Source organism: Parus major, chromosome 27 (assembly GCF_001522545.3).
Source record: "Parus major isolate Abel chromosome 27, Parus_major1.1, whole genome shotgun sequence".
In the NCBI taxonomy this organism is placed as follows: domain Eukaryota; kingdom Metazoa; phylum Chordata; class Aves; order Passeriformes; family Paridae; genus Parus; species Parus major.
The window spans coordinates 1272946-1288165 of NC_031796.1; the positions used below are offsets into that span (position 1 = coordinate 1272946).

Sequence of the window (15220 nt, forward strand, 5' to 3'; positions counted from 1 at the left end):
GGGCCAGTTCGGCTGCCCCGCGCCCCACCGAGGGGCCAGAGCCGTCCCCGCACCCTCCGGGACGGCGGCGACTCCAGGGGCCGTTGCGAATCTGCGGGATGCAACCCGAGCGCCGCGCGAGGGGCGGCCCCGCCCGCCATTAGCGGCAGGGATGCGCTGTCCCGCGGCGTGTGAGCGGGGCTCCCGAGGCACCCCAGACCCTCCGTGACAAGCACCGCACCGTCCCCTCCCCGGTGGCCGTGCCCCGAGTGATGGCTGCCGGTGGTGAACCTGCGGCGCAGAACGGGCGCACAGGGAGGGCCTGCGGACGCCTCGTGCCCGCTGCGCTTTGGCGCCTTTTTCCCCTCACGGGCAGCGCGCGGCCCCTGAGGGGAGTTTGGCGCCTTTTTCCCCTCACGGCCAGCGCGCGGCCCCTGAAGCCCCTGGGCTGCCGTGAGGCCTCGGGGAAATGCTGCAGGGTCGTGTCCGAGCCCGAATAATATCCCATAAAATCAGCGATGGAGTCAGGTGAACCGTCCGTCAGTGCTGGGGGATCCTGCTCTGTGCACAGTGTGGTGCTGAAATGGCTGTTTGGAATGGCAGCGCTTCCAGAGGCAGTTCAGTGGAGCAGGATGAGCTCTGAGGGCAGCGGGAAGGTGCCGGCGTTTGGGAGAAGGTCAGGAAGGGGATGGCGTTAGGAATGGCTGGGAAGGCAGTGAGATGGACCCCGGGTATTAAATACGATCATACATGATAATTGTCAATTAAATGAGCCTGACGAACTCAAAACACTCTGCTGTGGAATCACATAGGATTATAAATCACCCAGTAGTCTGGGAGCAGTGGAATTGTCCACAATTCTTTGCAGCAATCAGCAAAGTAATCACACATAGGTAAAGCCCTCACAAATATCAAACAAGGTGAAGCATGTGGATCTGGGGTGTGAAGAGGATGAAGAGTTCCAGATCTTAGCATTCAGCTTTCAGAGCCTTTTACACTGAAAATTATCAGTGACTGAGCTAAATATGAAAACTTCGGCAGTGAAACTTGAAATTGAAATTTTGATATTGAATGTTTGACATTGAAATGGAATGTTTGGCATTGAAATGCTCTCACGTGGCCAATAAGATATATTTCTAGACATTCATATGGGAGAATTTGTGTGGATCTAAGGAAGGCCATGGGGGTTGATACCTGCCTAACCCAAAAGGTTAGAAGGTAGAAGGTGAAAAGAAGAAAAACTGAACATGGGTTGCTGCAAGTTGGGTCCATTTTTCTTGATGCTTGCAGTTCCACTGGCCCAGTGTGTTTTCCTGCTTAAATAAACTTATCTTTATGAACAAATAAAGAGACAAGAGCTCTGCCCTCATCTGCTTAGACTCTGCTGACTATACCTACAATAGCCATTTATTGACATGCAGCAGAATAATCTGTGACTTCAATTTGATATTAAAGCAAGAGTTGAAAAGATTCCTCAGCCAGCAAAATACATCACACTAGTTCACCAACTTCACTGGGTCAGGAAAAGGTAAAGAAAAGGTGAGAAAATACTTGTAAGAGGTGAAAAATAACTTGTTTTCCCCATGCTTTTGTCCAGGTTTCGCCCTAGTTTCATACATTCACTTCTAGTTTATTAATAACATGGTTTTGTTGATAGTGTAAATTGCATTTAATGTTACATTTAAAATTGAAATTTTGAAGTATTTATTATTTTTAAATTACACTTTAATTTTTAAATTTTAATTATTTTAAATGCATTTATTTTTAAAATGGAATTGCTTATTATGGTGTTTAAGTACATTTATGGAAACTCACATTCTACACTAATTATTTTAAATCATTATGTTTTCAAAGCCACCAGTGTATTTCCTGCTTTGTTTTAGTCCCCCTTTTTTTTCTTACTGTGCTCCTTGCCTCAATTCCATCTTGTGATAGTGAAAGGTTTTTGCCAGCATATGCTATTTAATATCCTGTACAATATATAAGTACTTTTACTGATTTAATGGAATTGTTTATACTGCACCATGCTCACCAGGGGGGATGTAAAAACTAATTCTTACCCAACTGTTTTAATTACCAGCAGTTTCATAAGCTCTGGAATGAGGACAGACATTCACTGGGAAGTAGGTTGAGACAATGAAACTCGTTTTTACATCAGCCATTTGCAGGTGCTGGTTGGCAGAGGCTCAGCTGGTCTGGATTTAATTAGACCCACAGAAATGAAGAATTCTCTGCCATAGTACTAAGCTTCAGTGGTTTTTTGTTTTGTTTTTTTTTAAATTCAGCTTTAAAGGGACCTAAAAATGAGGGTGAGATATTATTTGATGCCCATGTGGCGTTCACACTGACACTTGTGGAAGTTCACTACATCATGAACAAAAGAGTGTTTTTTACATTTGAAGAGCTGGAATTTGTGAATAATGCAAAAATAGATACTGAAAGGGGTGAAAACTTAGTGAAAACCAGAATGCCCTCTTAAACCAGGCTTAGAGTAGCAGAAGCTACTGAAGTCAGTATGAGGAAGTCACACCTGAAGAAGATAGGCAGGGTGACTGGATTAACCAGGAAAAAAGAGTAAGTTTTGTAGCAGAACACTCAAATGTTATGGTAAAGATTCTTATCCATAAAGATAGATAGGTAGATAGATAGATAGAAACATAAAGAGGGAATTTGTGTCTTTCTAATTAGAGAGAGTCATAGAAACCATTTGTTACAGTGCTAAAGGTTTTTCTATCTGCAACTTTTATTTTGCATTTTTCTTTTAATCCTTTCCACTTAAGGAGAAGACATTGACACACACAAAATATGCATGGACAAACGCCATTTTAATACTTTTTTTATTGTAGTACTATAATTTACTTTGGTAAATTCGTATCCCTGTTTAAAGTGCCTTAAAGCAATTAAAACTTAGTTTAAATTCAAGTATTGTAAAATGTACAGAGTCTAAGCACAAAAAAAAGCTGCATAGTGAAAATACTGGAGCAGGCTGATACATTCAGGATGCCAAGTACTCAAGTGGTAACATCAGCTCATGATTCAGGTTAAGGATAATTAGCAAGTTTGATACAGTACAGACAGGACAGGGCAATATTGATGCATTGTTCTTACCATGAAAAAAGGATAGAAGCATAAATTAACTCCGAAAAAATCTGCAGTATCACTTTTGTACACATGCCATAAGTAATAAGGCAGATACTGACACTGAAATCAATCCTTTACATGCTGCTGTAATCCAGCAAATCCTGTGCGTGGGTTTTGCAGACTCTGAGCCCCAGGAATCCCAGCGTTCCAGTGGGAGCTGTGACATCCATCCTCTTCAGAATCCTCACAAACAATCATTCTTGTCTTTGTGCAATCTTGTTTGAGTCTTTGTAATTTGTCCCATTAGATTTTAAAGAAGGATGGCTGTTCCTCTGTGTACTGGTGCAGGGTTTCTGTTGGGGTTTGTGTTTTCCCACAGCTACTTTGGGTAGGAGTGGGGGGTACTTAAGGGGTCTGGTTTAATTGTAGTTTGAATTTGTAGCCCTTATTTTGCCCAGTTAATTTGAAGTAGTAACAGTTGTACCCTGGTATAACAGTGACTTGTCACATGGACTAGATCAACAGCATCACTTACCTGTAGTTTTTATCAGAAGAGGAATTTGTTGAGGATATTTCAATGCACATTGTCATAATAAAAAAAAATAATGGAATACCAGCATTCAAATGGTTGTTTGACTCGTCCCATTTGAACAATTAGAGAGTAATTTCATTTGCCTTGGCTGAGAGACTTGTAGTACAGGTGTGTGTGGACACATAAGAAAATGATTTTTCAGGGGAAATTACTGCTTCAAAATCAGTTGAACAATATGGCTAAAATGTTACTGGATTGTAACAACACTTTTAAAATAGGTGTATAAGGATGTAGAGGAAAGATATTTTTGTTCAGTTGTTGCCTGAAAAAAAGGAATTTAAAAATACTAGCCACTTCTAAAACTCTTCATTAATAGTTCATGTATTTTAAGAGTAATTTTGTATGTAATTTTTGCTCTTAGAAAGTATTATTTTAAAATATATTTCTAGAAGTATGATAGCTGTGATATAAATTATTGCAAGGATTCACCAGTCATTATATGAATGGAATATTGAATAATTAAGCAAATAGGCATTTCTCAATTTTGGAAAGAGAAAACAAGTTCTCTTTATAAAGGCAAAATATGTCAAACTATAAAGTTCTAGTTTAATTTTTGTAATATTTGGTGAAATTCTACAAAACAACAACAATGAGAAAATGAAAGGGCTGCACCCAGAGTACAAAACCAGTAAAAGTAGGCTTTCTTGGAATTGGAACCCCCTTGCTCTTCACCCTTTCTTTTAAAGGACTTCTATGGTTTTATTGTATTGATCCAAGTGCTTGGTAAGATGTTGTGGTTGTAGCAGACAGCAGCCGTGGGAGTCCATCTACAGTTTATTTCCGGAGCCCATTGTGGATGCACTTTGAGGGAATTGGCTGAGGTTAAGGTTTGATGGATGGGATGCTGCAGGATCTCCTCATCACCAGCCTGACTTCAATGTCGGGGAGGGTTTTCTTTTTTGTGTGCAAACACCCTTCCTCTGTGGCTGCCAGGTGGAGATCAAAACGCAAGGAAACGGACTTTTTCCTTAAGCGAGGGTTGTCCTTAAAGAAAGAACCTTCCCATTCCTTAATAACTTCATCCACTTTTTCTGTCCTGAAACAATAAAGAAAATGTATTTTTGATTTTTTTGTCTATATTAGTTACCTATCTTCAGAACTGCTTTTAAAACAGAGAGAGAAATGGCATCATAAAAAGTCGAGTTATTTTATATGGTACTGAGATACCAGAGGTGTCTTTTTTTACAGGTTCATTCTCCAGAGAAGCTAAATAAAGGATGAGGGTTCATTATGTTCTTGTTTTTGTACTTTTAGGTAGACATGGCAACAAAACCACTGCTCCAAATACATTAGGCAGTTCGTTTCCAAGGAGAAAGTTTGTAATCCAAGCTCAAAAATTTTGCAAGAAACCTCAGTACTGTAGAGAGCAGGACAGAATTCCTGCATCTGAAAACCTTCAGAATAGGGAGGAGAAAATCTAGTTTAGACTCTAACCTCAGAATGTGGAGCTATATTACATCAAAGAGAAAAAGGGGCAGAAGTAAAATAGTGAGAATTGAAAAGCTAGCTGATCCAGGACTATTGAGGCACCCAAATCCTGTTGATTCAATTCTTTATGTGTGTGTCAGAATTCAGATCTGAAAGTCAGGCTCTGGGGCCTCACCCAGCTGAGCACACTGCACCTGGTGGAGTAGCTCCTTGCAGATCTGAGTGTGTGATGAACAAAGCTTGTGCACAAAAATAAATGTCACCTATAGGGTGTGTCTGGTGTGCCTTATGCTGGCATTAATTTTTCAGCAGCTGATTATGGTTCAGTGTTAGGAATGGCCCACTACAGTGAGTTTAAAGGTAATATTAAATTAGCCTACAAAAAAACTCAGAGAGCAGCAGGAAAAAAAAATAAAAATGAGGCAATCCATTGCTATTAAAGTAATTTCAGGTGAATAACACATCCTAACAGACTTTCACATGTCTACTTGGGAGCCAGGCTCTCCCTCGCCTGTTTGGGGAAACGTAGGAGTTTCCAAGGAGCAAGTTGGAGCAGCTGAGCCTGAATTTATGTGCATAAATATGCCCCAGAGGGACTTCCCGAATGTGGTCTGGGCTCTTTGCTTTCAGCCTTAGCAAGATGAATTATTCATAGTTTCATTCTTAACAGAAATAGAAATTACAAATCAGAAGCACCAGAATGGTATTGTTTGCTTGTGAAGCCAATTCTAATAAAAAGAACTTTTAAATGTAATGTATTGTTAAACACTGCCATTGAGTGCACCTTCAGGAGCTCTCCCTGTGCTTCTGAAGCTCCTGGGTTATGTGGGCATGATATAACAGATACCAAGTAACGGAAAATTCAAAGCTACTGAAACATAACCTCCACCCTTTACTTCCAATTGTTATTTTGTGAAATTCCTGTTTATCTTACTGTACAGTGCCATGGGCTTCAGCACTTTCCTTCATGATATTTCCATCTAGGATTGCTTGTTTTGTCATCAGTTCCACCTTCTTTGGTTTGTGCTTCTTTACACCCTCTGTAAAAGAATATGCAGATATACAGTGAGCATGCAGAAGGGCAAGGGCAGTACATAGGACCTGGAGGTATTTCCCATGCATTGGAAAAGGTCCTTTTTTAATATTCAGGAATTTGTCAGTAGTTGTGAACAGTTAGGGCTAAAATCCTTAAGGAGAAGATGCCTGAAACTCACCTGAAGGCAGCATAAAGGTGATCTTGCTAGTGCTGGGCTTTTTTTCATCCTTCTGAGCGGGTATTGAGCAACGGAACCTGCAAAAAAAAAAAAAAAAGATTCCAGGTGTCTAATAGTATTGAATTACTTTAGTTCCTAACTTGTCATATGTGAGAAATTTAAAAATGTGAGAATCATGAGAAGTTCTGTTTGATGGTGGTAACTATTTGTTGGGATTTCTCATTCTGAGCTCAGAACTGGAGGAAGTTACTGACAATATCTGTGCAGTTTCCTGTAGGGGTCTGTCCTGGTCTGAGATGTGGACACTTCATGTGTGTGGACTGGCTCTGTCTGCTCTGAGATCTGCGAGGCCACAGCCCCTCAGTGTTCCACAGTGCCTCGAGTGAGGCTGCAGTGACTGAGCTGCTCACTGCAACGTGTGTGAGACACTGAGCACCAGAAACTCTGCAGTCAGTGAAGCTACATTACAACAAAACCTTTTCTAAGATTTTATACTGTAATTTTTAAAGGTTTAGTTCATTATTTACAATTCTCATTATTTAAGACTTCCAGAAATGGAAGACAAATTTGAGAGCTTTTGCTCTAAGCAGCGAGTACCTGCTTTCTTCTTGCTCCAACAGACTGCGATATGTCGCTATTTCCTCCTCCAGCTTCATCCTCGTGTTCAGGAGAATTTCGTGCTCTCGAAGCTGTTTCTCAATTCCCCTTCTCACATCCAACAACTCTTTCTCCAAGCATTCAATCTCACCTTCCAGATTTTGTAGCTGCATGTGGTACTGCTGTTCTGTGGCCCTCAGTGAACGTTCCAAACCCTTTTCCTGTGAAATTTAAGTCATATTTTAAAATTTGGAAAGTTTGTGTGTAAAGATGTACATGGTTTCATTAACAAACTGTGTATTTTTACATTAGTTCTTGTAAGATTATTCTTTAAGAACAGGAGTAAAACTTTTAAGGTAATATTTTGGCTGAGAATTTTTCCAGTAAAATCTGTGTTAATTTAAGATCAGATGCAAGAGTTGCATCTTGCACAGCAATCCACTGCCTTGAGTTTACAGATCTCTGATTTTACAGTTAAACAATGTCCAGCTCAGTGCTGTATGAAGTGTCTGTGTGCTCTTGGAGCTTTTCTATACTGCTGAATTGAGCAAACGGCTGACATTTCGTCACTAATGAATTGATAAATCTGGTCCACACATTAAAAAAATGCTCATAAACATGCTGTGAGATAAGGCAGAATGACCAGGAGCTTGGTGGGGGAGTATCATGCAAATGTGTGCTTGGGAGGTGTGAAAATGGGACTCCAGGTGTGTCTGGAGTGGCAGATCCTGCTCCAGAACATGTGCTGGGGCAGTGTGTGAGTGAGGGCTCTGTGAGGAGCTGGAGCCCCCCAAAGCTGAGCGTTCCCATGATGGATTTCTGCTTTATGGTGCCTGTGACTGTTACAGAAATTGACTCTGGGATAGTTTACATCAAGGACAAGACTTCTTTTTTTTCCAAGAGATTTCAAATTTCATTTCTGACTCTTACCACAGCGTGGAGAGACTCGATTTCGATCTGCATGTGGTGCCACTGCCGTCGGGCTTCACACAGTTCTGCTCTGGCTGCCTTTAGTGCTTCTGCATCTCTGTCCATTCTTTTACTTGTACCTTCTTCTAACTACAGGGGACATAAAAAAGATAACAATATTAAAAATATTCAAATAATGATAATAAATTGGCACATAAAAATATCTAGCTGGAATGTTTGTTGGAGTCATATAAATGTGTGAAAGCTCACAGTGAGGAGTTAATATTTTTGTGCTGTGTAGAGGGAAAGCCCTTATCCCACCGTGTTTAACGGGAAGTGGTTGGCCACATCTCTATCCCTGGCACCTTTGTCCTAGAAGAATGCTCATAAAAATTACCCAAATGTATTGAGACCTTACTCACCTCTAGAGTAAAGGGGCTTAGAGGAGGTGCAGATAGTTCAAGCTTCCAAGTTTGAATAAAGTGCTTTAATTTTAATGCATTTTGATTTCAGAATTTTGGGGTTTTTTTTCCTTTTATCCTGTTAAAAGTAGCTTTTTAAAACCACTCCCGATCATGTATGGGTTCATTTAGATTTGGACTTTGATTTCGATAGTGTGTTCCTGCATGTAACTTCCAGAATGAATGTTTGGCTTACGGAAGTTATTTTTCTTTTTTGATTCTGGGTTTCCCTGCAAGTGGTGAAGTTGCCATAAGCCCTTGAAACAGCACTTGCTCTTTTGCATATTTTACTGCTTTATGCAGGTTCTTATGATGACACTGACTCTAAGAAAAGAATCTCTTTAATTCAGGTCTTATAAACTAAGGAAAATAAGGGGTTTGTTCCCCTGTACATTCTGACCTATTGCAACTTTACCAAGATGATAATTTTTGTGAAAAATCTAGATTTGTCTCATCCACAACTGAACCCCCAATGTTCTTTGCTTCCCCTTTCTTGCCTGGGTACTGCAGAATTTGTGTGACAGGATCAGACCAATGTGCATTGTTTGCTTTGTGCCAGCACAAAGATAAACTTGGCTTCCCCGTCGGGTGTGCAGCTGCCGTGTGCCTGGCACTGCTGGTGGATCAGCCAGGCTGCAGCAGTGTCTGGCCTGTCCTTAAAACAAACCTGGGACTCCTGCAATACCTGAGTACAAGGTGACAGAATACCTTATTCCCCCCTGAATTTCTTTACATTTGATGGCTCAAAATTGGTTTGCCATTTGGTTTCAGTTGGGTTTAGAGCTGTTTGTATGTAAATCCCTAACAGCAGCATTGTGTGTTGGTAACATTTAATCAAGCTATATGAGCAAGCAACTGATATTTGCTGAAGAGCAAAACATAGTTTTTACTGTGAGCAATAGAAAATAGTTCTTGCAGAGGTACAGTGGACTTTACTAGAGGGCTAAAAATGGCAAAGATTGTTGTATATGAAAGGATTCTCTTCAGGATTCTTTTTTCCCTCTGAGATAACTACATGGAGCTAGAGGTTACCGTGTTACAGCCTATGTCATCATCCCTTAAATCCCAGCAATAACCCGGCTGCAGGGACATTAAAGCATCCTGATGAATTACACAGCACTCGTTCAGCGTGAATCTATACCCTTAACAAAATCTATTTCCCATTCTTCTAGTTCACATCTTACTGCGGTAAAATCCACGTCCCTTCCCCGAAAATCTGCTGCATTGAAAGGAATTACTGTACCTCATAGAGGCTGCGGGAGGAACTGTACGGCCAGGGAATGGCTCCGTACTCTGCAAGGTGTGTGGCTGTGAGGAGGCATTACCTGCGTCCTTGCTGAGCTGACGGTCTTTATCTGATTTCGGGTGATGAGCGATTCATACTTTGCCCTGATCTCACGGCGGAGCCGAGCCGGCTCCATCCTCCTCCTTCTTCTCCTCCCATCCTCCCCGGCTCCCGGCTCCGCTGCCGGTGGCGCGGGGCTGCGGCCGCGGGCCCGTTAAAGCGGCAGCGGCCCATTTCGGGGAGCGCGGGGGGCTCCCAACCTGCCCGCCCGTCCTGGCAGCAGGTCAATACAGCAAAGGATGGCACTAAAAAAATCTATTCCTAAATTATGTGCCGAAATTAATATATCAATGTAATAATGTTTTTGTTACGCTGGAACTGCGGGGTTTTATAACCTCAGAAATGTGGGGGTAAGAGAGAGAAAGCAAAGGATAAAGATGCAGCTGCCCAGCATGAGATGCTCTGGCAAGAGGATGTGGAAGAACAGAGCCTCCCCTGCACAGCAGGGTTGCTGTCAGTGCCTCCACCGTTGTTAGGGATGTCACAGAATTTCCATCCCTGAAGGCATTTGAGACTCAGTGAGATGAAGTCTTGGGTGTCTGACCAGGGTTGAGGACTGTCCCATTTCAGAAACGAGCTGGGCTCCTGGGCATCCTCTTTTATGGGCAGAAACACACAAGGAGGGAGAGGAACCAGCACTACTGGTGGTGAATAGTGCTGGTACAGTTTGTGGTATGGGCTCCTCTTCTGCAGATGGCAAAGTTCTGGTGAATGTACACTTCAGACACATCACTGCTGTCAGGAAAAGGGTCTTGGTTGCCTCTGACAGTGTTTCAGTACCTGTGCCAGGTGTTAGTGTGCTCAGTACACACAACATTCAATGTATATGGGGATCTTACCCCTTTCCTGACAGCTCCCAGGCAGGTCAGCACAGGTTGCCTGGTGTGCTTCTTCATCTCCTTCTCACTGGAGCACTGTGTGATCCCTGTGATCTTGTCTGCTAATAATGGCTCTTACCTATTTCATTTTACCTCTTGCTTATTTAATTTTTTTTTCAGTAGCGCACAATAGCAAATACACAGTAAAAAACTCCAATTTAACTAGAAATTTAAAATTTAGCAAAGAGAGAAATGCATTCTAAATGAGACTATACATCAATGAAATGATAAAACAGGCAGTAAACTTTCATAAGACACACATCTTTTTAGAAGTCAAAGTATTGTACCACTTAAAAGTCTCTTGGTGTAAAAAGGCTTCCCTGTTCTTGGCTGGGTCTGTTGGCACATATGAAAGGATCCTGTGTTTGGATTATATTTTCCTTAGCTGACTGTCTTCCAGTTGACCTGGACTGAGATGGAAAGGTTTTGTTGTCCACTCTCTTTTTTACAAATATCTCAATTATCCTTGTTCTGTGTAGCTCTAAACCCAAAATATTGGCAGTGTTTGTCATTGATGGGTTGAGAACAGTTACATAAGAAAACCATTAGGAATCCATCAGACAAACACAAGGTATTGCACTTGGGATAGTATAAACTAATGCTTTCTTTTTCTTTTTAGGAGAACACCTGGCTATGAGATTCCTGAAGGCTAAAGGTAGGTAGGTATAAGCAATTGCATCTTTCCTAGAACTTCTGGAACTTTGAATTCTAGCTGCTTTCAATGTTCATATTTTATTGCTGGTTCACCACACAGTGGGAGGGGGTCATAGAGAATAAAGGGACACTAATACATTAAAGCTTGTTGAGTCCTTTTTATTAGGGATGAAAACTGGAAAATGAGGTTAGAACAGAAAAATTGTTTTATCTATTGATTATAATACTAAAGATTATAAAAAGGCAGATCTAATTAAATGTGTGCTTCTTATTTCTGGTTATTGAACAGAGATTTGATATTTTTAAAAATGGAAATCATACAGGTAATGGAAATCATACAGGTAATGCTGATAGAGTGAAGCAGAAAATATATTGCATGTCTGCAAGGAATGAAAGTGCCAACTTTGTCTTATCTAAAAGATTCTTAGTACAAAGCCAAATGTTTTATCACTTCATACAAAAGAATAAAATTATTTATCCATTTTGGCTTGGAGCAAATGGATCCTTTGCCACATCAGATTGTGCCTCATATCTTCTCTTCAACTTCCTTAACGTGGGATGCAACAACCTTTCCATCTACCACTTCTTCGACAATTGTCTTGATCTTTCTAGTTTTGGTTGGATCTAAACATCATGAGCAGAACAAAAAATATTTATCAATGTATTAAAAATGATCAACCAAAGCAGCACATGACCAGTACCCCCTTTTCCTTTCCAACTGGCTTCTGATTTTAATGAACTCTATGATATAGTTAAACAGGATAACATATATTATTTGAGTTATAACAATGACTTTAGAAACAAAATTTTATTCAATCAAGTTGTACCTACCTTGGGAAGAGTCCAGTGATTGTGTTTGAGATTTGGACCCTGTCAGGGATGAACTTTCAAATGTAACTCCCTGTCCAGCACCCCTAAAAGGGAATCAGAGACATGCACTATTGCAGGGTGTTCAATAGGATCAGGATAAATTCTCTTTTCATGGTGACATTGATACATTATTTAAACAGTGAGCAGAATGGCTCACTGTCCTCAGTCACAGTCATATTTCAGATCACAGTTTGTGCCTTACTGTCTCTTGGAGAATGTTCCACTTATTTTACCTCGTATTTTCCTGGAAAGGATTTTGCTACAGAAAATAAACGCAAGGAGATATTTTGTTCCTTACACAAACTCGCCATCCAGCAGGCGCCTGTAGGTTTCAATCTCCATTTCCAGACGAGTCTTGATGTCTAGGAGCTGTTGGTACTCTGCGTTCTGGCGCTCCATGTCAGCTCTGACCTGGAAAAGCTGGGACTCCAGGTTCCCGATCTGCATTTGGATTTGTGACAGCTGAGCGCAGTAACCACCTTCCGTTTCTGCTAAAGTGTCTTCCAGCGATTTTTTCTGTGTAAGGATATTAAATAATCTCTGGTTAAGGAAAAAATCTCTTTACAAAATCAACTGAAGTAGTTTAAGGGAATGAGCACAGCTGCATTACTTAGAAGGTTTTGTTTTCTTTTTGAAAGCACCAGTTTGAAAATGGTCCCTTGTCACTTCCCTAAATGTGATGTAAAAACTCATCTGCTTTGTGACATGCTCTTTATAATCCAGTTAGCTATATTACTGCTGTTTAGGAACTAAAAGAATATAGGATTTAATTGGAAATAAATGCAAATCATCAATTCTATGGAATAGGATTAGGTCTAAAATGACTTTTGAAGCTGCTGAATTGGCTCTGAGCAGTCAGCAGCTTCCCAGAACATACCATGGCGAGCTGAGACTGCAGCTCTATTTCCAGGCTCTGGAGAGTCCGTTTTAAATCTGTGATCTCGCTCTTTCCTGACTGAAGCTGCTCAGTGTTGGTGGAGATTTCCCTTTTCAGCTCCCCGCTCTGAAATGACAAGGAAGAATGGGGTGTAATTTTACAGTTCCAAGTATTGAACTAATTTTCCCATGCATTTTGCTGAGTTTGCTCTCTCTGGTTGTTACTTTTTCATTGAACCACGCCTCAGCCTCTTTACGGTTTTGCTCGGCAATGACTTCGTACTGTCCCCTCATATCATTCAGAAGCTTGGTCAGGTCAGTCCCTGGAGCAGCATCCATTTCCACGCTGACTTGGCCAAATTCACTGCTTTGGATGCCCTGAAGCTCCTGGAGAGATTGAAAATAAAGAGAAGGGTCTGTTAATAAAAGACAAAATAGTACTACCAAAATATATGTAAAGAAATAGATGTGATATAAATTCTGTTTCAACAAGGATTGTAACTTGTTTCTTGCACTCTTTCACTTAGCAAACTCAAAAAATAACAGCAAACAAAACCTATAATGAAACCTAGGACCTGGTTTAAATAAAGGAGTAATTTGATGTTTCACAATTTCATGTGTCTTGTTATGAATTCACAAAGGAAAAAAATAACCTCTTCATGATTCTTCTTGAGATAAGCCAGTTCTTCATTCAGGCTTTCAATCTGCATCTCCAGATCTGCCCTGGTCATGGTCAGCTCGTCCAGGACTCTGCGCAGGCCATTGATGTCGGCCTCCACACTCTGCCGAAGAGCCACTTCATTCTCATATCTATGCATAAAGGGATCAAATATTATTTTTTACATGGTCAGTGAGGTCAAATGCAAACTATTAATGTGCTTTATTATAGCTTTAATATGAAAACTTAATACACATAATTATTATAATATTGTTTAATAATTATATTACAAGTATTCTACAAGGAAAGATATTTTTAATACCAAAGAAGTTTTTCCTTAAGTTATTAGTAGGAGTTTTTGTAGCATTAAGATATCCTTACTTCACTCTGAAGTCATCAGCAGCCAGTCTGGCATTATCAACCTGCAGAATGATCCTTGCATTGTCGATGGTTGCATTGATGATCTAGAATACAAACAGTGTTCAGAGAATGATGTTACAGCCCAAAGGCTTCATGGCGTTGTAATGGCTTTAAACTTTGTGTTCTACAAGGGTTTGTAGAACTGAAATCCAACACTGCCTTCTCCTTTATTCAGATTAGACAAATCACTGTGTGACACAACTACAGAACAGCTTTAATGTACAGGAAAAATTCAGCACATGTCACCAATGCAAGGTGACAGAGGTCACTGCCAGTGTCAGTACCAAAGGATAAATGTGCTCTGCGTTTCTGAAAGAAATTTGTTATTTTCATTCATACTATTAAGTGAGTTTCGAATTTAAAGATACAAAAAAATACATTGCCTTGCTACCTTGTTTCGAAGATCTTCAATGAAGGGGTAGAATTTACTGTAGTCATTCCCAGATCCAGGAGTGCCAGTGCCAGGGCCACTTTTCTCATACCACTCACGGATTTTGCGCTCCAGCTCGGTGTTGGCATCCTCCAGAGATCTCACTTTGTCCAGATATGCAGCCAGCCGGTCATTGAGGTTCTGCATTGTCTCTTTTTTTGAGCCAGAAAGAATGCCACCATCGCCAGCACCAGCAGGGCCAAACCCACCTCCAAAACCAGTCCCTAAGCCACCACCAAAGCCACTTCCAAAAGCAGCACCTGAGCTGCTGCCAAAACCACTTCCCAAACCTCCCCCAAACCCACTGCCCAAACCGCTTCCATAGCTACCACCCAAACCACCTCCAAAGCTGCTTCCATATCCTGCACCTGCACTGCCCCCAAAGCCACCACCAAAACCAGAGCTTGAACCCAACACAGAAGCTGAGCCAAACCCTCCACCAGACCCCCCACCAAACCCAAGCCCACTGCCACCAAAGCCTCCTCCACCACCAGAACCGGACATCCTCAGAGATCCCCCTCCAAATCCGCTCCGAGAGGAGGATTGCCGGGACCCGCCGCTTGTGCGCACGGAAAGGGCCATGGTGCTCGAGGTGCCTGGATCTGCCCCGTGGAGGATACAACAGAGAGTAGGGCAGAACAGGAGCAGGGTCAGCTTTATAGAGGGACAGCAGTGGGTGTTTCAGGAGGAGTCCCCACCTCCTGGGGAGAGCTCTCACTCTCTCCTTCCTGTTTGGAGGAGATGTCAGTTTTGTATGTTCTGACCAACCGAAATGATATGTGCCAACCGAAATTGCCAATGGGAGTGGAAATCTGGTGCCCTCCAGGT

The 15220-nt window shown here is 41.4% G+C and overlaps 2 protein-coding genes across 3 annotated transcripts; both read right to left on the reverse strand.

The window, feature by feature from the left end:
- Positions 1-2798: 2798 nt before the first annotated feature.
- KRT222 (keratin 222) lies at positions 2799-9730 on the reverse strand. Of its 2 annotated transcripts, none has more exons than XM_015651152.2 (6): positions 9587-9730; positions 7822-7950; positions 6892-7112; positions 6295-6371; positions 6015-6120; positions 2799-4688 (listed from the first exon to the last, which is right to left on the reverse strand). In XM_015651152.2, the coding sequence occupies exons 1-6, from the start codon at positions 9680-9682 to the stop codon at positions 4475-4477; spliced, it is 843 nt and encodes a 280-aa protein (XP_015506638.1). In that variant the 5' UTR covers positions 9683-9730; the 3' UTR covers positions 2799-4474. The 2 variants fall into 2 exon arrangements, with proteins under 2 accessions (XP_015506638.1, XP_015506639.1); XM_015651153.3 differs by having other exon boundaries at positions 9505-9675.
- A 1545-nt stretch (positions 9731-11275) lies between these two features.
- LOC107215140 (keratin, type I cytoskeletal 12-like) lies at positions 11276-15001 on the reverse strand. Its single transcript, XM_015651126.3, has 8 exons — positions 14354-15001; positions 13924-14006; positions 13538-13694; positions 13110-13271; positions 12886-13011; positions 12307-12524; positions 11970-12052; positions 11276-11762 (listed from the first exon to the last, which is right to left on the reverse strand). The coding sequence occupies exons 1-8, from the start codon at positions 14972-14974 to the stop codon at positions 11665-11667; spliced, it is 1548 nt and encodes a 515-aa protein (XP_015506612.1). The 5' UTR covers positions 14975-15001; the 3' UTR covers positions 11276-11664.
- Between the last annotated feature and the right edge of the window lie 219 nt (positions 15002-15220).